Source organism: Mytilus trossulus, chromosome 3 (assembly GCF_036588685.1).
Source record: "Mytilus trossulus isolate FHL-02 chromosome 3, PNRI_Mtr1.1.1.hap1, whole genome shotgun sequence".
Taxonomy (NCBI): domain Eukaryota; kingdom Metazoa; phylum Mollusca; class Bivalvia; order Mytilida; family Mytilidae; genus Mytilus; species Mytilus trossulus.
This window is the reverse complement of record NC_086375.1, coordinates 17,411,985-17,437,348: the sequence shown is the minus strand read 5'-3', so window position 1 is coordinate 17,437,348 and position 25,364 is coordinate 17,411,985. Positions and strand designations below refer to the sequence as shown.

The following is a 25,364-nucleotide window of genomic DNA, read 5'->3' as shown; positions in this document are numbered from 1 at the left end:
CTCGAAGTTAGTATTTTGCTACTAAGGTTGGGGTAATTGATCAATATCAGAACTAAAATCGTCTGGTTTATATAGCTGAAATCAAGAAGAAGTCAACATTAAATATAAAAAAAAATATATATTCTACACACTATCTTGCTCCTTTAATTATTGTAATATGTTCTAAAAAGTAAAATTGTATTGGATAAAAGAGGGAAAAAGTAAAATAACAAGAAAAGCTCCATGGGAAATTCAAACCGAAAAGTCCTTTATCAGAAGGCAAAAACAAAAGCTCAACACATCAAACGAATCAAAAACAACTTTCATATTTCTGACTTGGAAGAGGCATTTTCTTATGTAGAAAATGGTGGATTAACCTTGAAAGTGTCATTATGTCAAGATGCAAGATAAAGACAACAGTAGTACATCGCTGTTTGAAACACTTTCAGAAGATGTTTTGAAGTTATGGATTTTCACATGTAAATTGTGTCTATTTTCTGTATTTCCATATAATTATTGATCCATTATCATGTTTTTGTTGGTTTTTTTTATTAAACAATGTTGACTAGTACTTTCAATTTCACCTCGAACGGCACTTAGTTCTACAAAGTAGTATAACCTTACCGTTTACAAGTATGTCAGTACAACTAATTTGTTCCTTTTGGCAATGTTCACTCGTGTACTTACAGGCAATGAGTAGTGGTACCGACTCGGTTGTAGTATTATAATGTACGATACCAATTTCTGTGTGCACGTCACGATTAATTAAGTAAATCGGGCAAGCTTTTTTCTAAAACATGGGAAAACAAAAAAGGGAGCTTTTAGATTACGATAAAAAGAAAAAAATACTAGTATTATTCTAAATGTATCGAAAGTTTCTTGTATTTATCTCAAGGTATGTTTAATGTTAGTAATTGTTCAGTGCTTATTAGTTTCTGACATCAATATTGAACTGAACTGGACTTTTGCTTAGTTTTAAAATATTTAGTTATAGTGGATTGGGAAACAAGTTTTATAACTTATATTAATCCCTTTTAACTTCTGCTATTCTTGCATGTCGTGAGCATATATATATTTTGACAACAGAAATTGTAACAGAATCGTAGAACAATTTTGTTATTGTTGTATATAAACATAGTTCGTTACCTCATTTGTTATCCAGATCACCGGTATAATATTAACCCTACTTAGAAATATACCGTTGGTCTAAAGGACATATTTAACATAAATACCAGACTGTTAATCCTCTTAGTAGATATTAGTACACGTACTCATATATACCCGATTACGTGATCTTGTTATTGTCATTTTTATTCACCGCGTTGTACCTGTGCACTTGTTAACCTGAGTTTTTTCATCCTAGAGAGGTTTTGTGAAAACAATCTTTTTCTTGTGATTTTGGCATTTTCGTGCAATTTAAATACACATATGTTTTACATAAAAAAATATTAAAATTCCATAAAAAAAATCGTACATTCAGTACACACATTTAATTTCTGGTCTTAGAAAATGCAACCCATTTGACTTAATTTTCATATTTGGCGTTATGTAATAGAAATTCAAAGTGTATGGGTATCAATCCATTAGTATATGCACAGCAAAAAGTAAAGATAGGGATGTAATTGCTGTTGTTCATCTCAAACTTACAGTGAAGCCTTCAACACGCGGCAAAAATTCTCTCACCTCACTGCTACTTTAAGATGGTCAGCGGATTGTTTGGCAAAAATAATCTGAATGTGTCTTTTCTCGACATATGGTTCTTGATTATATTACAGTTTTATTTATTTTCGTTTCATATCCCCATCTTGGATATAGCAGCAAATGATCGTCCACTCTTTAAGGATGCAATTCATTTGTGTCAGATGTTTTATGTAAACTCAGAAAATTATTTGATTTAGTCTCGTAATAACAACTGCATTTACCATTTACCATAATTTTGTTTATTTAATTATTTGTCTAAAGTTTGCTTTATAAGTGGAAAAGGTCCGATAATTATATTTCGTAAAGATATGTGCAGCATTTTTTTTCTATTTTGTTATATATAAAGAAAAAGTACTGTTTTGTTATTTTTTCTTTCAGTTGCAGAAAGCATTTTATAAAAATACTAGATGTATACGGTGCAGGAAAAGCTTACCCTTCCGGAGCACCTGATTTCACTCCCAGTTTTTAGTGGAGTTTGTGTTGTTTCTTAATTATTATTTATAACTGTTGATGTAAATGTTCTTTGGTTTTGTGAGTCTTTATTTATCTCCTTGGTTTTGATTGTTATTGTCTTCTTACATCAAATATTCAAGTTCTATCATCTTTTGTTCGTTCTATTTACGTGAACTTCGTATATTTCCTACAAATTGTTTCATTTTTACAACTTCTAGATTCAAAATACAAACTGGGTGACCTGATAGTTTTGATATATATTTTTATCAACATAACATAACTTTACACATTGGAAAAATTCATGCATGTAAAACTTATGTCACGTTTTATCTATACCCAGTACAATTGTAGGTGTACTATAAATTAACAATTCAAGAAATAGATAAAGGTCATAAAGTACGAAGTAAGTTAAGATTATAAACTCTATTATAAAATCATCATAATGATATATGTATTAGTATTTAAAGGTTTAAAGATATATTATGTTGTTTGTCAAATGTGCTTTTGTCTACGTCATTTGGTATATGGTGGATAATTGTTTTATTGACAATCATACCACATCTTCTTGTTGTCATTTTGATATTTCCATAAAGCAAACATCCATATCAAAGACAGCGACAATATCTATTTAGGAATGAAGACGAATTTTCCTGTGATGTGATTTTTTTTCTTTTCATCTTTTACTACTTTTTTATAACTATTTACACAAATTGGTCGATACCATTGCTGGTGGGCGTTCGTCCCAATGGTATTACCAGCCCATGAGTCAGCGTACCGCTGTTACAGGATTATCGAGTCTGTCGTATTAAATTATAATCCTGGTACCTTTGATAACTATTTTCACCACTGGATCGATGCCACTGCTAGTGGACGTTTCTTCCCCGAGTATCACCAGCCCAGTAGTCAGCACTTCGGTGTTGACATGAAATTCAAATATATGGTAATTTTTATAAATTTTCCTGTTTACAAAACTTTGAATTTTATGAAAACTAAAGATTTTCTTATCCCAGGCATGGATTACCTTAGTCGTATTTGGCACTTTTTTTGGAATTTTGGGTACTCAATGCTTTTCAGCTTTGTACCTTTTCTGGCTTTATAACTATTTTGATATGAGCTTCACTGATGAGTCTTATGTAGACGAAACCCGCGTCTGGTATATTGAATTATTATCCTGATACCTATGATAACTATTATATTTTTTATCCTTTGGTAGATTTTGTCATTTTTATCAAAACTAAGGTAGACTTGTATCTTCATTATGATATCATAGTTTTGAAAATTATGCAAAAATAAAAACAACATATAATTTTCAAGGATACGAAGAATTGGGCTGATGCCATCGTCGGGGACTGATAGACCATCAGCAGAGGTATCGACTCAGAAACGTAAAAATGAAAAACGATCGACATGGTTTAAAATGAATGCATGCGGTTTTTTCTGTTTCTTATTCGTATTTTATTTCTGTCTTCAATATACCGGCACTCTGGATTAATTTACGAAACCTTTATATGTTCCAATGAGTTAACCGTCATTCAGTCCTTCCAATAGCAAAACACTACTTTCTGTGCATACAATAACTTCTAGGCTAAGAATCCATGCATAAAGATTGACTTGGCCATCCCTGAAATACTTACGTCTGGGAATAAAAAGTAAAACAACAAAAATACCGAACTCCACGGAAAATTTAAAACGAAAAGTCCTTTATCAGATGGCAAAATCAAAAAGTAAGACACATCAAACGAATAGAAAATAACTGTTAAGTTCCAGACTTGATACATGCATTTCCTTATGTAGAAAATGGTTGATTAAACCTGGTTTTACAGCTAGCTGAACCTCTTGCTTTCAAGACAGTCCATCATATTTGAACCAATGTCTGAGCAAAAACAAACTGACATCATAGCTATAAATGTCGAAAATTGGGATATTGCATTCCATCGCTAAAGTGCGCGGTCGTTTGGCTCTGCCAGATGTATGTTAATCCACATCCAATGGGGACTTTAAATCCGATTCCTCATTTAAGACGGGTGTCACGTTTCGTTCGTTCGTTTATCTTTGGTTGGGGCTCGTAAAAATAATTTTATTTTAATGCACATATACATAAATTATGCATTAGTTAAAACACTAGTAACAAGTGTTCAAAGTCTGTCATACTAATGAAATACTTTTCGTTAAAAAATATCTGTTGGTTTTTTTTTCTTTTAAAATTTCTTCATTTCACTCAGTTGCTCGTTACATTGTCTTCAACAAAAATATAATTTTCAATTCTATTATATTAATAAATAAAACATCAATCTAATGAATGATTCTTAACTTGAACTAAGAATTTAACTTCTTCTAAATTCTGTGTATAATACATTCCTTTTGTACATTCTCTAATGAATAGACAAAATACATCAAGTCTTTTCATTTTCTGACCAGATACATAGTAGGATTTATCTGTTGTTCTGAATATCACGTTTGTTTTTGCTTTTATTTATTTATTTTAATTAATGCCATATCCAAAGTTTAATGTTTAAAGTAAATAAACAGACTACCATTTTATGATGCTTTTATATTTATACAGTTCACAATCCACCGTTTTACATCAAACGTATTATAAACTTTAAAAGATTTAAATCAAACTGTTTGTAACAAATTTTTCAGTTTCAAGGTTCTTTAACTTCGTTCATAATTTGGTCTTTCAGCTATTTTATGTTAGCGCCAATGATGAGTGTTATGCAGACGAACCACGCTTCATGACGTTTTTAAATTTGTTTACTTTTAATAACTGATCATAAGTGGGATAAAATTCTCAAGATCATTAACCTTCTCTACATTATGTTAGATTTGGCGCGTTTCTGTTTAAATGTTTACTGGTTGTTGTAATATTGATTAAATTCCTCCATGTTCGCATTTCTTGAATTTGGAAACTTCTTTGTGGTCTTTTTCTTAATTCTAATTAGATTCTAAAGTTAACTGCTTTTAACAAAAGATGTACGGATGTATAATTCCGCTGCAGGAATCTGACAGGGCTAAAAGCTGATAGTTTGATATCATACTAATTTGGGGTCTTAAAATACAGTTCCAGTTCGATAACAGAGTCTGTACATGTATTGTTTTTAATCATTTTTAGAAAAAAAAACATTGTGTTTTGTGAAACTGCATTAAAACAGTTAAAACCATTTAGTGGCGTGACTTTGATAGATGTATAAATGGTAGATGATACCAAGGGTATCAAAAACAATCAATCGAAGAAAAACAGATTACACCATGGCTATACAAACTTCAATAAGACAAACAATGGCACACACACTTAATATTTAACGACACGTATACCGTTGATGTACTCATCTGGCTCGAAAAGGGTAAACATTTCCTTCTCCACCAGTAATACCCGTTAGTCTTATCTTGGTTTTTAAGTGGTTGTCGTATTTAAAGATATGGAGATGTGGAATGATTGTCAATGATACATACAACTACCCATAGGAGTTCCAGTAATTGGATATAATCATTCATTTTTTATTAGTTGTTAATGGCTTTGAACTAGCTGTCAGATAACTGCGAGTACTCTCAGATCTGTTCATTGTGTCTGGATGTATAAGTACCCGGCCACGTCCACTTTTATTTTTTGTCTATCTGATGAGTTAAGCCTTTTTCAACTGATTTTTATAGTTCGTTCTTATGTTGTACTGTTATACCACTGTCCCAGGTTAAGGGAGGGTTGTGATCCCGCTAACATGTTTAACCCCGCCACATTATTTATGTATGTGCCTGTCCCAAGTCAGGAGCCTGTAATTCAGTGGTTGTCGTTTGTTTATGTGTTACATATTTGTTTTTCGTTCATTTTTTTTTTTACATAAATAAGGCCGTTAGTTTTCTCGTTTGAATTGTTTTACATTGTCTTATCGGGGTCTTTTATAGCTGACTATATGCGGTATGGGCTTTGCTCATTGTTGAAGGCCGTACGGTGACCTATAATTGTTAATGTATGTGTCATTTTGGTCTTTTGTGGATAGTTGTCTCATTGGCAATCATACCACATCTTCTTTTTTTTTTTATATAGGTCACCGTTTGACTTCAACATTGATCGAAACCGATACATATAGTCGGCTATTAAAGGCCTCAATTTGACTTTGAAGTAACTAAAATAGAATAGCACACAAAAAAAAACACATTGACAAATTAACCGATGTAGCTTAACTCAAAAGATTAACAATAACAAAAAACATAAACACAATTCACAAGGCATCGATATAAGAATACTAACGCTATTTCAAAGGCAATTGCAACTCATAAATATAAATAATGTTCTCCAAGACTGAGGTATCAATCAGTGCATATCCAACGGATTTAGGCAAATATGAAAGTTTTCATAAACAGTCTGAGAAACACAAAACGTTGTGCAATGCCAAAACACAAGTAAATAGTACCGACAAAAACAATATTTAAAGATTTGACGACTGTTGATAACTTTGAGAATAAGTGTATACAAAGAATTAAAAGCTTGCGTGGATTATATCTAAATTTACGGGCTCTATTAACAGCATCGCCGTATAAAATAAGGATATTATATCCGTTTTTTTCAAAAGAATTTTATAGGTACAGCCAAACATTGTAGCCAAATCTTTGTATCTCAATGGAAGATTTTTTGTAACGGTTATTTTTATATCTTTCGTCTCAATTTTATAACTGGTTGTATGCGTTTTGTTAATGTTTTCCACTTATTATGATTAAGTCCATATGTTATTGTGTTTGTTTGTTTGTTTTTATTTATTTATTGATGTGTAGGATTTATTCCCTATCTCATTAAAACTCAGTTAAGTAAAAAATATTAACTCTTTAACTGCAAAAACAGTTTTAATTTATGGCCACTAAATACTCAATGCATGAATGTCAATGTACTATCAAACATTACCGAAATATATTATCTCTGATATTAAATCAAAGCTTTTCAGATAATTTAAATTCTTGAAAGGTTTCGTATTTACATTCCATAAAACTTATTAAATGTAATAATAAAAAAAATCGTGTTTTTGAGCAGGTGCCAAACCTTAAATTGAACATTAAAAGGACATGTCGGTACATAATGCACAATAAATACATACTTATGAAAAGAAATATTAAATATTGAACTGGAAAGGCATCTAGCCACATTCCTAAGCTTATTCAAGTAGTGGTTGTATTGTTGTAAAATTGCCAAAGGACCTGATTTGATTTATGATTTTAACCTTCAAAATAGTATGTGTATTCATCCATACTATCCTTTTATTGTATGTGAAAACAACCAAATTCCACAGACATTTTATTTAGTATTACGACAAATAAGGGTTTTGACCAGGTAATAAAAACTTACTATTATTGATAGGGGGTAAGGTATAGCTTCATAGCTTTGTTTGATATAGAAGAAAAATTGTGTAATATCTTATAATGCTTTGCGTGTTTAAAATATTTTATTTCAATGTCTTCTTTGGCTTGAATAAATAAAATTTGATATAATTTTCTTTAGATGAAATTTATATGAAGAATAAACAAATATAACACTGATTATCAGTGTTGATGTAGTTGTATATTCGTTATCATAGCGCAAGTCGTTGGAATGCAAAATATGCTAGGAGTTATTTATAACAATCATTCAGACTAGTACAGAAAAAAATATTTCTCATATTTAATGAAAACTGCTGTTTGCGTAAGTGCTGAACGTAACTAAGGAATTTTAATACTGAATTTCGATAATATCTTTGAGGAGGTTACAAGTATATCATATACAGGAAGATGTCCATTTCATAATTAACTTTAAAAGGATATACTACTTAAAATTCTTGAGTATAGAAGTGTGTCGGGAAATAGAAAAGGAAAAGGGGATTGATTTAAGTATGATGGCATTCGAGAGACAAGATAATACTCCGACGTATGTTAACTTTCAAATCCGTAAAGGTAGGGATTTCTAATTTAACTAATTACATGTGTTTTTAATTTTAATAATTATGTTACTTGTGTTGTAATTAGTTACATTTGTTTATTTTTGTTACTACTTTTTCTATGAATACCAATTACGTTTTGTGTTTCGTTTTAATGAATGAATGATATTTATAAATTCTAATAAACCAAACACATGGTTACAGAAAAGATAATATCAACAATTATCAAAGTTTCTTACTAATTACATTATTTCGTATTGATAAAATTTATTCAATCCGCAATAGTTAAAAATATAACCCAGAAAATTGAAATACTCCAAATATTTGTACATTTTAATTTCCATATGGACCTGTCTTTAGCTCCACTAAATATATAGAGACCATATCAAAATTACACTTCAAGTATACTGCATTGACATTGATACGATTCAAAAGGGTTTGCACATGGAACAGATACAGAGAATGAAACTTCCATTATTCCTTTTTCTGAAGAAAAAAAATTTAGAAAAAATATTCGAATTTCCTTTGATTTATAATTTGAAGCGAAAAATTTTGCTGAGTTTTACCCAAAAAGTATGAATTTGAAATGACATTTTTCTTATACATATATCGCAATAGTTTTCTTTTTGTGTGAAATTCGAAAAATGTGTTTGAAAATGATTTAATATATTTCTTTAGTCTGTTAAATCAAACAGACGAAACTGCGACATATTGATTTAATAATTTAATTCATATATCAAAGATTTTGTTTATTCCGAAATTATGGATACAGTTGCCTGGCATTATTATTGAGAGATGAGAATTAAATATGGAAATGAATTCTATTGCAAAAGTGTAAGAAAAATATTGGAGTAAGATATCTTTTTAATCTGTATGATTACATGGACTGCTGCATTTGATGCCAAGGTTAAGGGGTTAACATGGAACGGGCTCCGTCGTTGCTTTAAAAGAAAAAAAGTTGTTAAATTAAACAAAAGGAAATGACGTGACCAGGAAAGGGAAACTATTAAATAGGAAAACCTTATAAAATGTTTACTAGATGAAAAATCGAAATTGATGTTGCCTTATGTTACATGGCAACATTTTGATTTGAGTAACAACTTGTTGTAGTCTTCCAACAAATTCAATTAAAGAATGCATTTTCATTCCGAAATAATTTTATAACCTCATTGTATAAATGCATTTAAAAATATTATAAAACAAGAGACTTTAATGTCTCATTGGATAGGACATATTTTTTTGTAGTATATGAAAAAATGATCTCGTTTTAAAGAGAGAGCTCTGTTTGCGCCAAAAAATGCGTCCTTTTGCGTCACAACTTTTTTCTCCAATGCTATACGTTTGCGTTTGTTAAAAGTCCAAGACTGACGGGTTCCAAAAACAAAGGGTCCTCTTTTTTTCAGTATGAATAGAATTAGAAGAATAATAAATATATATATAAAAGGACATTGAAAGTGAAAAAAATATTCATACGAATTCAAAACTATCGGTTACAGGATGTTTATATCTTTTAAAACTATGACCATCAGGCTGGTTAAAATCAAAACCATATATATAGAAGCTATATAAATATTGGCTTTGGTTACGGGATGATGAAAAATTAAAACCCCTTGCAGGGATTTATCTTATCTTGAAAATTTCGAAACTATTTATGCATAATCAGAACACAACAAGTTCGCTATTGTCTTCTGGCCATGCTATATTTATATATATATAGTAAATCATATTTGTAAACATAAAATTTAGAATGGAAATGGGAAATGTAAAGATAACACGTGTGTCCAAATTTTAATCTGTGACCAAGGACATTGTATAAAGGTCATCGGTAGCTGACCGGGACCTTTTATTTCTTACCGAAGTTACGGTTTTCTTGCATATATCTTTGAATTATGTCTGTATTCGTTTTTGTAAATAACCCCCCACATCCTGGCCTTTCTTACACAGTATATCAAATTATTGCATGTGATTCTTCATTATAGTTTATATACATAAAACTTTTAATTATAAAAATATATCTATATTTATTTAAAATAGATCATCTCAGATAAGCAAAGTGGACAACTTGATAGATTTTAAACTAAACACTTCACCGAAATTTTACATCTTGATTATTATGTTCTTTTCAAACTTTTCTTACTTTAATAAGTATAACATACAGTATTCATAAATTTTTTTTTGTGTCTTTCTTTCATGGGCCACGTGGAAAAGGGATTATTATACCAATTTTTATGTTTTAATTTGATAACGGTTTTAAATCAATTCACGCATCATGTTTGCCATTCCAATGATTGACATTTGTCGTTTCCCTCCTAACTTTACAATCACAGGCCGTAACCTAATATGGAATTAAACAAAATAGTAGAAATAGTTTGTCCTACTTCAGTAAATTTATCTCTAAGGCACGTTATCAGTGGAATGCAAGGTATCCCATATTGGAATAAATTAAATGCTTCAGTGACTTACACACATTTCCCATGATTCCGTGTTACGTCTGACAAAAAGATGTCCGAAGGTATGTTTACGTTCTAGTACTTTTACGTTCATTAATATTTTGTACGATTTGCCTTAAAATAATCTGTTTAATTATGAATTTATATCACAATTGTGTGTATTGTATTAGATATTGACCCTTGTCGGTGCAGTTCTTTGTCAAATCTTAAAATGATCGTAAATTCCTAGGATGTCCCGATAGACTCGCGGGCACCTGCTATATAATTTAAGGAATGTAACGGTTAACGTGATTTTGGATGTCGGATGGGACACCTGGGAACAGACAATGATTGTTCCCAACAATTCAATTTCATTTGCCTTTATTTATTTGAAAGTGGTCCCAATTAACATGACTGGTTCATTTTAATATTATAAAAATGTGTACATACACGAAAATGTGTATATCCCCAAATTAATAGTCAGGTTGGGTATGTAACAACGAAGTACAACAAAGCGACTGTGGTACAACCCATCAACTCTGGAACTATTCCCCAAATAATTAGCAATCCCTCAATTAAGTAATCATTTGATAATGCTAAAATCAACTGATTTTTTTTTATTTAAACTTTTTGACATAAATTTAATAAAAGGCAGCAAATTTTTAATAAGATGAATGACTCAGATAATGAATACTAAGCCCTTACCTGATTCACTGAAAAGTTATGAGTCTATGAACAGTTCCCCATTTGGTGTGTTGACCCCATCCTGTTAGTGACAACCTTTAGGTAAAACAATAGAAAGTGTTCGCAGTGGCGGATCCAGAATTTTTTTTCCACAAAAGCCCCCCCCCCCCCCTGGATCCCCCTATGGTTCTGTATCTGCATTTTTTTTAATTTGGTATCTGAATCATGTTGTTGATGTACATGTACCATAGATGTATAAAACCATTACATTCATGTTGATATCTATTCTAAAGTATTTTTTTGTGTAATGTGGATACATTTGTAAAAAAAAACCTTGGGGTGTAAATGTGCATTTCTATGATAAGTGAAAACTTTAAATGAATATTTATCCAGTTTAAGTTGAGATGTACGTGTGCCTTATAAAATGAAGAATGTTGAAATTTAAGCAAAATGCTATGTACATGAATATGCATCAGGGTAATGTTATGATGACTTCTTTTAAATACAAATATCAAGAAAGCGATATTGATGTCTTGAATATTTTTTTCATTGGGTTGCTTTTCCACATTTTTTTCTCCATACATGTACATATTATACATCTCTTAAGGATGATGGCTTATATTATACAATATTGTATATCTTAACAACAATTTTAGCTAGTGACATTGTGTATTAACTGTCACAATTAATAAACAATGTCCTGTAGAACATTTTTTAAACAAGAATAAAATCTAAAAAATCTACATTTATCTTTTTAAGAGGTAATCCTGAACTTCATTCGAAAAAATTGCTGATTTAGACAAATGTTTAATTGCTGTCTTCTCGGTCACCTTTAAGGCAATTTCCAATGAATTAAAATTTGTAGATTGAAAATTAAATTTAACCCATGCAAAGGCTGATCCAAAATTTTTGAAAAGAGGGGGGGTGGCATAAAAGTAAAGAAATACCAGTTAGGTGAGAAATAAATTGAACATTGTTATGCTAAAAATTGATATTTATTCCAATCAAAAAGGGGGTAGGCCTTGTAAATCCAATATATTCATTTGGGGGATTGTTTCAAAATATTAAGTCTTGTAAACTCTCCGTCTGTTCTATTAGTAGTAACCCTGAACAGAATGAAGGAAATGCAGTAGTTTCAAATTAGTTGATTGTGGCTGGTTTCATTTTTATTTCCCCAATGTAATGATTGAAAAACATAATGAAATGCCCTTCAAAATTGACCTATTTGAAAATAATATGCATTTTTTTTATTAAGATTTATGTTTTCAAAAATTTTGGTTCACTATTTTTGCTTCTAGTTAAAATATATGCTGGGATTAAGTATTTTTCACTACAATGTATTATAATTGCAATTAAAAGCTTTACACCTTTTAAAATGTTGGCATACCATGTTAATTTGTAATGGTGGGTCATAAAGATATGCAGTCGTGGTGGTATAAACAAAATATCTAAATGTTATCAATGTAAACTGCCATGACTTGCAAAACATCTAAAACTTTGAAAACCACCATATGATATGTTGCAAGTTCTTAAAGTTCAAAATGCATTTCTACAGCATGTACAGTGTACATTCCTTAAACTTGTAATATTATAATTTAGACATTTATGTAGAATCAAACCAGTTTTCAAAATCAAAATTATGTGACAGAACCAATTAATTTTTATTTCCAGTCCTATTTTTGACGAGATTTTTGACTGATAATTTGTTTATACTGTAAATGTATGATATGTGCATTCATAATATTGTAGGAGTATGGGTTATTATTCTTTTAAACAGCCAAAAAAAATAAAGTTCGTTATACATATAATAGTCCTTAGAATTTGAAAGAAAAATTTTCAAAGAGATATAATTATGTTAAATGGCTGAGAGTGGTTGACCTGGTTTCAAATATGGCGGTGGGAAAACTTTATACTTATACTGCTTAGACCTCACTGTCTCTCACTTTTTCAATTGTTGAAGGCAGTACTTGTGCAGGAAAAAAATATTACAAATAGTTTAGAACTGTCAGCATATTTATAAATGTATATATTAATAAGAATACGAAATTAACAACTAACATGAGCAGATAACAACAGAGCTAAGTGTTTTCCTGTTTTTTCTTGTAATTTTTAACATATTTTTGTAATATTTCAAGTTCTTTCTGAAATGAAATAAAGTTATATTTTTAATGACAAGAAAAATGCATTTGAAACTCATTAAATTAATAAATGGTTTTCATGAAGGCATCATTTCTCTTCATGAAACCAGAAATATGCGGAGATGGGTTGATGTTCATTAGGATAACAGACACAACAGTCTTATATAATCTAAACATTCCAAGCAATAAATATTTTCTTGTATGATTCATACATATTTATTAGAGATTGAAACTCAGCCAAAAAATTTAATCACTTATGAAATTCATTACAGATTTATGACCTAGCCAATTACTATGTTACTAATTATGATAGAATTTCACACTTCAATTGACACAATATAATCACTAAAAGATTTAAATTGTTATGTTTTGTTAATCACATGACATGGTTTTTAAATACACACATGTTTAAACTGTTTGTTTGTTTGTAGAATTAGCCAAAGGAGATATGTTGAGAGGAGATTATATATACACAGAACAAGAACCTAGAACTATGCAGCAGCAACAGGCACAATACAGGGACCCTCCTCCTTACCCAGGACATTCTAAACAAATGTATAGCCAACAATCAGGTGCGTTATTTTAATACAAATTAATTGTGTGTAAAAAGATGGAAGTTGGTAATCATGTTTTTTCATCTTAAATTTGAGATCTGCAGACATGTTACAAGCATGTGTAATTCACCTTGACACAAATATTAATCAGTATATTCAGTGTATATATGTAATCTTTAAATAGATCATTATGAATGTTGCTTGAATTACTGATGTATGAAATTTCTCAAATTTCGTAAGATGAGCGAAGTTTTTTAAGATTATTATCAATCTCTTTGTTTTTTGTTGTCTATCTTGAGAAGTTATATAACTACATGTTTTAAGCATTCTTGATTTAATTATGTAATTCCTAGCGGTGGTCTTATTATATCTTAGTGTTTTATTTACGGAATATAATAACAGTAGTGCTTATATTGTGTTTTTCAGGTTTGAGGCAAAGTTTTTCAGGAAGTGAAACTAGTACAGATGTATCTGTGTCTTCTATGGAAAACTTATCAACAACACAAAGACAAGAACCCCAAGGGGAGGAAACTCACACACCGACCCAACAAAGTTACCATCAGCCGGAGTTTAGTGAGATGGGTTATAGTATATTAGAAAGACTTGGAATGCCAAAGACTGCAATGGACTTTATTCCGACTACAAATCAGCCATATTATAATATGTCAGGACATCCACAACACTGTATTCCGTACCCCACAGATCCTAATGGATATTTGAACTGTCCATCGTGTTCAGTTTCACAATGGCAAACAAATCCAAGTACATTTAGTGGAATTTGTACAGGAATTAAAAATTCATCAGTTAGTAGTGAAAATGTGACAACTTTTTCGAACGCTCCTATTTATTCTAGTCCTAGCTGGAATATAGAACATTCTCCTAATCAGCTACAGTCGAGTTATTTTACAACTTTACCTCCACCTCCAGAGTACCCTGGTACTAAAGCTAATGAACTTCGAAGGTCTTATGAAACTGTAGAAAGAACAGACATGACAACATGTCGATCACAGCCAGATCTGTCTCGATACATGGAAGCTCATAATAAACAAAGTCACCATGGAAGTGGACATTTATTAAGTGTTGAACGCGATCACACAAACTTCGGATCAAGGTACAATATTATTCATTTTGGAACGTATTTTGATTTTTTACAATTTATAAAAACTGAAATTTTTGTCCATTTTAAAAAAATCAGAAAACAGATTAAAAAAAACATGAAAATCATGTAGAATTTAAATATGTGCATTGAAGCTTCAGAGATTTTTCAAGTGAGAGAGGAAACCATGATGAGTCAAAAACAAAATTATTGACAATCACATCATTATTTCCTGTGAATAAAACAAAATTTGAAGCTCCGATAATTATTTAAAAGCAGAATTTGGAAGAAACATTGAGACGCTAATGACTTTAAAAAGTTTTAAAAAAAAAACTGGGGTCCAGGATAGATGAAATTCCTGCGCCTTAAAATTACAATAAACCTAGACAGTGTTTTTATTTTATTACTTTGTAGTTAAATTACAGGCTTATCAAAGAAAACTTACAACTGCAAAGGATAAAAATTATGTATCAAACCAAGTACATGTAGATAGAAATAAGAAGATGTGGTATGAGTACCAATGAGACAACTTTCCATCCAAGTCACAACATGTGTAAAAACAAGTATACATTGTAGATCAAAGTACAGCCTTCTAGACAGAGCTTTGGGTCACAGAACAGCAAGGAATCAAGTTTATATTAAATATTAAAATCTTACAAAAAATGAATATTTATTTTATTTTGATGCAATTTCAGATTACCAGTTCAAAATGTGCTACTACCAGAAATGGATGATTGCAGTGTTTTAACAGCAAGTACAGGCAAAATGTTAAATATTTTAACTGATGAAAATAAGAAACTTCGAGAGGACTTGAACAATTACCGTAGAAAAGTTGCCATTTTACAAAAGGTATGTTTTTTTAAAATTAGAAATTGACTTTTAAATATATATATTTAAAAAAAAAAGCTTTTATAAACTAGTTAAAATTTATAAATATTTCTTATAACATGTATAATGAACAAAGTATATACACAAATATTTGTCTGGAAGGGAAATAACTCTCAGTGGATATGGCGTCTTTAAGTTTTTGGTGCTACACATGTATTTGGTTGCCCTCTCCTTGACATATATACATGTAAACAACATTTCCTTTTATCCATACATGTACATGTATATCTGATTCATTTAAAGAGTTTGGGATTCTTTATTATTGGTTGGAAATTAATTTTCATTTATTTCATTGGAAGGTTAAGTATATATAGCTTACTATAATGTTATCTGAACCACAAACTAGAGTTTTTAACAAAATACAAATGTGCTAGAACCATTGAGATTTTAATTATTTCTTTCCTTTTACTTGCAGTTTGAATTAGAAATTAAGAAAGTTCATGAAGATTATGAATCCTTAGTCCAATCATCAAGAAAAAGAGAGAAATTAGAAAATATGAGGAAGAAACGATATGAAGAAGAAATTAAGAAATTGTACTTGTCCAATAAACAGTTACAAGGTATATATATATACATTTATGACATGTACATGTACTTTGATTTATGTACAAGTTATCAAAACACTTACATTTCAAAAAATGTCATAAAAAATTAACTTACTATGAAAAATAAAGTATTTTTTTTAATTCTTTCATGTCTTTATGGCAAAATGTAGTTATGGATAAAAGTAAAGTTAAAAAATAGTTCTAAAAAAAAGATGTCAGTTTGAAAAAGTCATAGTAAAATCAAAAGAAAGCTGAAGAAAATCAAACTGAACAATATATTTTATAATAGAAATTTAAGAAATAAATTAACTATTCGTCTAAATTGTTATTTCTTTTCCTTCAGAAAAAGTTTCATCATCAGACACGTCTTTAGATGGGAAATCAGGTATGTAACATAGTTGTAAAGTAGTTAAATAATCAACATGATAGATGTCTTTAAAATAAATATCATTAGAAGGTTACAAAAATTCGGTAGATTTTGGAAGAGAAGTTGCACATGTATTTGGTAGATATTATCCAGCCATATCTGATTTAAATGATGACATATTTTTCCTACAGGTAGAAATATATCTCTGCCAGACAGGATGTTACATGCCCTCAGCAGAAATATTTTTCAAGTGCCTGCATTCATGATCATTCATAAAAGTGATTAAGTTTCACATGCTCATTATTGTAATGGCAGCGTGCCAAAATTTAATGATCTATAATGAGAGTTTGGTTGATGATATTGCAGTTTATCTTTTTCTCGAATGTACAGTTTTTTGTGCAGGATGCAGAGAGGAGGGTCTCTAGGTTACAAATGATATTTACTGTAATAAATGGTCTTTTTGTCATTTGCTTATTGTTTTTATTTGTATTTTTTGCAAGTTCTTTATTCTTCCTCAGTAGCAAAGGGAGAATTAAAAAGCAATCTTTTTTGTTTCTTTTTAATTTCTCCTAAACAATTTTCCTCACACCATGCTACTGTACTACAACTTTATTTGTTTCATTGAGTGGTGTCTTACATGTATAGTACATCAAGTAATATTGTGCAAATACATGAAAATGTAAATTGTGAACAGTGTTAAAGTATAAATGTATAAATCTTTTACATGTTTAATGTCTCTTTCTTTTAACAGAAAGGGAAGTACAGACAACACAGAAGAACTATGAAATGGAAATAGTAGCTCTGAAAGGGGAAGTTACGGAATGGAAAGACAAAAATGGCATTTTAGATGATGCTTTAACTAATGCTCAATCAAATGTTGTTCATTTGGAAAAAGAGGTAAATAAAGAACAAAAATAATAGCAAACAAAAGTAAAACCATGTTTTTTATACACCAACATCTTTATAAAAAGTATGCTTTCTTATGTATGGTTAGAATACATAGAAATGAAAGAAGGTTCGGTTAAGTGTAGGATTTCAGTAATACTAAAACAGATCATGTATATTAACCAGGTGAAATATAGACATGTTGGTTGCAGTTATTTCATATGCATATTTTACCATACCTGACTTGGGACAGGCTCATACTTTCAGAATGTAGCAGGGGTTAAAGTTTGTAACTCAAACTCAAGGAATATTCAAAAACTTGTTTAAAAAAACTTAAATAGTTTTAATTTTGTGTTTATCTTTTGTTTAAAATAAAAGTTATATGTTCTGTCTGTTGTAGTGCTGTAAAAAACAAGTCCAGATGGAGAGATTAGAAAACTTACAAAAGGCTTTCTCCTCATTACAAGCAGCTTGTTCCAAAAGAGAACAAATGGAAAAACAACTTCGAACAAGATTAGAAAAAGAAAATGAAACACTTAAACAACAAATAAAGGTAAGATATAAACCTACAAACTTGATTTCCAAAAGAGAGTCCAGGACCATGATAATGTTAGATTTCAGTATGTTATTAGTTTAGACTCAAAAAGTGTTTTATCAACAAAAGAAATCTATTTTAACACGCTGTCTTTGTTGGAAATTTTGAAAAAACATTCTGTGATTTTCTGATTTACCCTATATTCAAGTTACATATAAACTACATTGTTTTGTTAAATGTAAAAATCTTGTGATAAACATGTACATTTAAAGGATTCTTTAGTGCATACTCGGTAATATTGTCCCTTTATGACCCTGTTTGAATATGGTTCGGGTGCAGTGATGTAAAATAATGCTCAATGATGAGCCTATTTAAGTTGGGTTTTTTTATGTATTATTTCCTTTTGTTGCAGGGTAAAGATCCCAAAACAATAGAAAAGAAGACAGACGAAATTTTAGACACCACAAATCTTTCTTCTTTACAAAGACTACTGAATGAAAAAGATGCAAAGATATTAGAACTAAAAACAGAAGTTATAAAGGTAATATTTCTTTTCAATTCATAAGTCATTCATTATAAATAGAATTTCATCATAAATGATTTGATGTTACACAGTACATGATGATTTTAAAAGATAACAGCATACCTGTTGGTTTTGAAGGATTACTCTAGGTTCATGTGCACTGGTATTGCACTAGTTGTTATTTGTTTTACATTTTTGTGGCAATAAACCACAAATAACATGGTTAACTAAAAATCGGTTTCTTATTTGTTTACTTTATCACAACATTATAAATAAACCACAAAATTAAGTAGTTTCAAACCATAAGAATATGTTGCACCATTTCTTAACTTAATGCATGACTGCAGTTAAATTAGGGGGATTGGAGGTTTCTAAAACACAACTAAGTTCCAAGATATCTAATGCAACATGCTATAACCTGCAAATTATTATACCCTGCTCTTTAGGAATGAGGGGGGGGGTGTATACTATTGTACTTCTGTCACTCTGTCCCTTCAATGAAATTACCTCACATTTTCTGAGGAACTACAAATCAAGCGTAATTAAAAACTTCCTGTCAACCATTTTCTAAGAGCAGTGTAGCATAAGTGAGCAGTAGCTTACAGTTTTACTTGTTTATTTTAAGTTCCTACAGTCTTCCCCTTCATACAATTTATATTTAAGCAGCCCAAAGTTATATTAAATCGAATAAACCTTCTGAAAAATTGGCTTAGAAATCAGTGATTGTCACTTTGAACATCACTTTGATTTAAAATGTATTATTTATTTAGAAGATAAGTTTCTATCCAATACATTAAATACATCAGTAAGTAAGTAAGTTTGCATGTTTGAAATTTGATTACTTGTCGGAGTTGTGTTTTCCAGTACCCTCAGGCAATTTATGATTTATTATAATATAAAATATGCATTTCTGAATATTTTTTCTAAATTATGTTTTTTTCTTTTCAGTGGGAACAAAAATATTTAGAAGAAAATGCCCTGCGACAATTTTCACTACAGAATATGTATAGCAGTTCTAGGTATGTTTTGGGGAAAATCCCTCGTATTCAATGAATGTCGTGCCTGTGGGCGTTTGACAGTTGGAAGTGTTACATTTAGCCCATGGTGTAATTAATGTCACATGTCATTGAGGAATGTGTATCAGTGTAATAATCATTCATGTTTATACTGAATTATAAATATGGCGTTAGCTGAGGTCAAGGTGAAAGAATTTCTGTCAGTTGTTGGTATTTTCGTTTGTTCACTACATGGTACAAATATGTAGGTGTATAAAATACATGTCAATTGAGGTTTATGGTCCAAAGCAAGACATTTGTTATGTATGAAAATAAACATGATGAAATTATTATTGAAGATGAAGTATAAATGCACTAAAATGTTGGTATTATGCTGAAATGGCATAAAAAAATGTAGAACAAAAGCAATACAATCCTCACCATGATTTGAATTTCATGAAAAATGATGCGGTATACCTGAAAATTGGACAACCTGATTTTCATCTGCATTCCTCTTTTTTTTAAGTGATTTTATTATAAATATTTATAGAATGTAAACATTTAAAAAAATGTAACATAAATTAATTAAAATACCAGAAAAGTCATATTTTGTTATTTTTTTTACAGTGACTCTTTAAATACAATGGAGCTAGAGAATGAGAAACGAGAGAAACTTCGCCAAATGGAAGAAATTATTTACAACAAACAGCAAATGCAAGATCTAGAGGCAAAGTAAGTTATCGTGAAACATTTGCTGATTGTGATAAAATAGTGTAAATGATTTCTTGTCAAGATCTTAATATCTTTTAAGATCTTTTAATGTATCAAGTTACATGTCAGATATTGTTAGAGATGTGATTAGCAGGAATTCTTACTTCTTATGCAAAAATATGTATCATTTCAACTACGTATTCAAATTATCAAATTACTATTCATGTTTTTATATATATTTTTAAATCTGCACTGATCCAGGATAAGTTTTTTTTTTGTCTTTAAGACACTGATGAAAATAATTCTATGGGTTATACTGCAAATAAGAAATTTCCAATTGAGTATTCTGTAAAAAAAAAAATTGTTAGTGCTTAGGGCTGAAGTAAGAGCCAATCATAAATCCTATAAACAATTTCAAAAACAGCTCTGAAGAAAGAGTCTCTTCAGAAACTAGCTTCAGATTTTCTGACAGTGTATTTACAAAATTTTTTTGGTTAAAATTCTATGACCAAATGTATATATGAAGTTTGTACATTATTGTTGTATTTTTATCTACAGGGTAAAAGCACTGCAGACACAGCTTGCAGAGAAAGATGCAATGATTCGTGTATTTCAGCGATCCCCAATGATGAGAAGTAGTAGTGTGCATACTTTATCATGTTCTCCCCAGCATTCTCCCCGTCCTTCTATGACAAGTTCACTTAGTCGCCAGTTTGATATGCCTTCTAGTATATATGCAACAATAAGACATAATAAAACAGGTAATTATTTAACACATATCTGGTTAAATCTGGGAAAGCTCTGTCTATCCATTGACAGTTTCCCTTCATCAATATCAAACGGATGAATTTGTTTGATTTTTTTTTTCTGACTACATATACTGTCAAACCTGTTTTAAGAGACCACTAAAGGGAGAGCAAAAAAGTGGTCTCTTTAGACAGGTGTTCTTTAAATACAGGTTCAATATATATGAAATGTACAACAGAGGGATCTAAAATTTATGGTATTTTAACACAGGTTTTTGCTTAATACAGATGGTCTCTAAAGCAGGTTTGACTGTATAACAGGAAAAAACACATAGTAGCAGATAGACCCTATTATAAGATATATTTTGATGTGTCAAATAGCTATCTTTACATATGTGGATAGTTACCATGAATCTTGTTATCACAATATACATTTCTGAATCTAAATTACCTAGATGGTTCATTGAATCATTATTCTAGCAGTCATTGGTCATCGACCAGGAAGACACTTCTATAAAATGAACAATTAATAGATGCTGTCTGAAAAATAACATTCCTTTCCTGAAAAAGATTTTTTTTCTATTTTGAAAGATGAGTAACAGTGATTTTGTTTTATATTTTGTGAATGTGTAAATGATTTCCGTTTAATAATGAGAAATGTTTGTAAGATTTGATGGATATGAAGGAAGTCGTTTTAAAATGATGTATGATTTATACCTATCTTATATACATGTATATCATTAACACATTCTTGCATATTTGTCCAAATTGATGGTAAAAAAAATGAAATGAATATTTGATTGTGTAGGACAAGAAGCCATTTTTCATTTTTACGAGTGGATTAAATTTCCTGGCTTGTAATTCAAGTGATAGTAGTTGTAATTTATCATGTGTGGCCTCAAGGAAATATTCTCATTTTTTTTCTTTCGTGAGAAATTGCAGGTGTCAGATAAATTTATTTTTAAATATTATTTTCCCCAAAGCAGGTGTATAATAGATAAGATAATGGAATTTTCCACTGATTTCAGGTAGTACAAGTGCATTAGAAACAGGGAGAGCAATGTCTCTAGATGATGATTTAAAAGACAAGTTTGATAGCATCCACTTAGAGGTAATGAACATTTTCAGACTGAAATATATATATATATATATAAGTCTTAAAATTTGCACAACAATATAAGATGTTAATATATGAAGAGGACTTTATAACATCATATAATCAATACAGCACATATTAAATTTTCTGGTTGTTCTTATGTATATGTGTGTGTGCAAGTTGAAAATGCAGAGACAGTACATGTATTAAATCAATGTTCAATTGCAAGTACAAATTTGCCACAGTAATCAAGGTCACAAATTCTTATTACCAGGTTTTCCGAAATTACACATACAAAAAAAGCACAAAACCCACATTATGTAAAATTCCCATTATAACCTCTTACAAAAAACATATATAATCCTTATTTAGCTCTATTTATTTCCACTCTGATTTCTGGTGTATTCTGAAATTGGGGCCCATTCTTGGAAGTCTATTAAAATGTGTTTTAAGAGTAAAATTAAAATGAAACTTGGGGTACAAAATTAAGGCTATAATCTGACTTTGAATTGTTGAACATGAAAGTCATTTTAGTAAACATTTATACACAATATTAAGATAATGAATATAAGTTCAGATATCAGTATTGCATAGAAAAGAACTGGTAGATGAAATATAAATTCAGCAATAGATAAAGTTGTCCCCAACAATTGATAGAATTAATTGGCAATATCTGGACCTTTTTAACTTTTGTAATGTTTGAATTACTATTAATATTATAATTTTTGATAGACATATCAGTTGCTTTTTTAAATGAATCTTATTCTACCTATATGTTGAATATTTCTATTTTGATATTTCAGAATAAAGATGATTCTTCCGAAGAGGAAGGAGAAAAAGTATGGCAGGTGTGAACAAGGAGAGAAAGAATGGTTGAAGTAAACAAACAATTCTTTTGAAATCAAGGTTTTTGTGGACCTTGGACTTGAGTTTCGCAAAATTAGTGCTTTATCTGTTATGTGTATTAAGATCTATGGTTGTTAGTATTTCCAAGAATAGTTTTGACGTTGTTTCTTTTTTCGTAAGCATATTTTGTTTCGTCTGGGACTGCAAATTTGTATTCTCATTTTTTTGGTAAATAAGCTTATGTACTAGAAACAACAGGCAAGTTTTGTTACAGACAAGACTTGAACATTGAAAGTTTATCGGAAACATTCAGTGTTTTCAAGGACTTAGTGAATTATAAACTTTCTGTTAATTACAGAAGACGGTTTCGAAGTTTTTCCTTGCTCTTTGGGAGTTAAGTTTTATTAAGATAAAACAGCTCCATTATCTGAATTGAATGAAAAAAGTATACATTACTAAAAAATTGAAATGAAAGAAAAAAATCATTTATTTAGAGCTATCATGATTTAGAATATTCATTGAAGTTTAAAAAAAGAGCTAACTTGCTCTTAAAATCAGGTATAGAAGTGAAATAGCTATGTAGTAAAATACCTGTCACATTTCATATCTCATTTTAAAGGAATGTTAAATGCTTTATTAGTTCGATATGTTTGAAAAACAAATGATTTTATCAGTTTTTCAGATTGAAAGTTTTTTTCTTATTTGAATTTCATATCATTTCTTCCATAGTTTTCTGAATTCTATCATGCTTAGGGGGGTGTTTAAAGGGTCTTTAATTAAATATATTATTTTATAGGGAGAGTTTCCTTGTGCACAAAATTTTAGTTAAAATTCTATAAAATGAGATTATCCTCATAATTTTAATGAAAAATTTGCCCTGATCCAACAATAAAAACTTTCTTGAATAGGATATTCAAATTTTCAAATCACGACAACTTCTTATGTGAATTTATTTTGTAGGTATATAGAAAACATCAAATTGACCTTCACCTCTGACCCACACATATTTAAATCTCTTTGAATTAAAATTGTACAAAATATCATTATCTCTTTACCAAGACACACAATATAACAATTCATTATTCTTTGTATATGACTTCATAAGCTTTCACTGAGGCAGTTGATCTGCTTTTAGTAAGCGTCATTTTAGATCATCCGTTATTAATGGCTTCTTCTATATCTGGTCAACTTTCTTCATATTAGAATTCCATATTTAGAACATAACCAAATTATGACTGCTAGATTTTAAGAGCCATAATGATTCAGACAGTTTTGTGTCTGACCTTGGCAGCTTTGTGGTTTGTTTGATTATAAAACAACTTGTCTATTTTTGGTTCAATTGACTTTGTTTGGTCAAAATATTATTGTTTTTTACTGGTTAATTTATTGAATGTATGGAGAGAACAAAATGACACCATTGTCTTTCAGTGTGAGAGTTGCTAAGAAAGAGATTTGGATTAGAAAGATACATTGCTAGAACCAAATTTATGTTATCTATGTAAAAGAAAGTGTTCATATGTTCATTATCATAATTTGTATATAGTCACCCTATTGAGATTATTGTCATATGTTTAGAAGTGCAATACTAGTTACTGTGGTGCTATCAACATGAAGTGTTAGAGATATTGTATAAAATTATTATCAGAATGTAGATATTTGCTAGGGTTTTTGAAAATTAACTTGTTTCTTATGATTCAATTCATCAACAAAGTGATTTAACTTTATTTGAGTAATTTGTCTTAAAACACATTTTTTTCATTGCACATTTTACATACAAAAGTAATATAATTGTTACTTGCTTGATATTATTCACAATTTTGTTGTAAACATTTTGACAGGAAGGCAATCAAAACTGCTGTCTTCCTAAATTGTGTGTTTTTAACCAACACTTGAATGATGATGATGTACATACTATATGTTAGAAATGTTTACATTTGAGCATTTAACAGGGTATTCTGCTGTTTGAATCTCTTATTTGTTTTTTGTTGTTTTTGTTGTTGTTGATATGCACGATTAACTTGGGCAAACCTTGTTTTAGCAATGTATCCAATATTGAGTGTGAGAAGGGAGATAATTCAATTTGAAAATCCTGACTGGAGAATAAGTCTCTGAGTCATATTTATTTGTAAATATTTTTTAAAGTGCCAATTTTTTATGTAAACCAGCTGGACTGTGATTTTTTATTGTGTAAAAATTGTAAAATATGATGTCAAAAATTATCTATGCAAAATAAAACATGAAAATTGATAGTTTATTTCATGAGTAAATTTGACTTAAGAATGGCATATTCACGACC

General features: G+C 29.9%; 1 protein-coding gene across 4 annotated transcripts; it reads left to right on the top strand.

Moving 5' to 3' along the window:
- The first annotated feature begins 7,365 nt into the window (after window positions 1-7,365).
- LOC134710275 (angiomotin-like) lies at window positions 7,366-25,315 on the top strand. Of its 4 annotated transcripts, none has more exons than XM_063570566.1 (14): window positions 7,366-7,450; window positions 13,713-13,853; window positions 14,262-14,946; window positions 15,627-15,780; window positions 16,235-16,379; window positions 16,708-16,749; window positions 17,483-17,628; window positions 18,017-18,169; window positions 18,564-18,692; window positions 19,623-19,693; window positions 20,297-20,401; window positions 20,939-21,141; window positions 22,155-22,237; window positions 23,026-25,315. In XM_063570566.1, exons 2-14 carry the CDS (start codon window positions 13,730-13,732, stop codon window positions 23,074-23,076), a joined length of 2,091 nt encoding a protein of 696 aa, XP_063426636.1. In that variant the 5' UTR covers window positions 7,366-7,450; window positions 13,713-13,729; the 3' UTR covers window positions 23,077-25,315. The 4 variants fall into 4 exon arrangements, with proteins under 4 accessions (XP_063426636.1, XP_063426634.1, XP_063426635.1 ...); XM_063570564.1 differs by lacking the exon at window positions 7,366-7,450 and adding an exon at window positions 7,575-8,046; XM_063570565.1 differs by lacking the exon at window positions 7,366-7,450 and adding an exon at window positions 10,354-10,542.
- The last annotated feature ends 49 nt before the right edge of the window (window positions 25,316-25,364 follow it).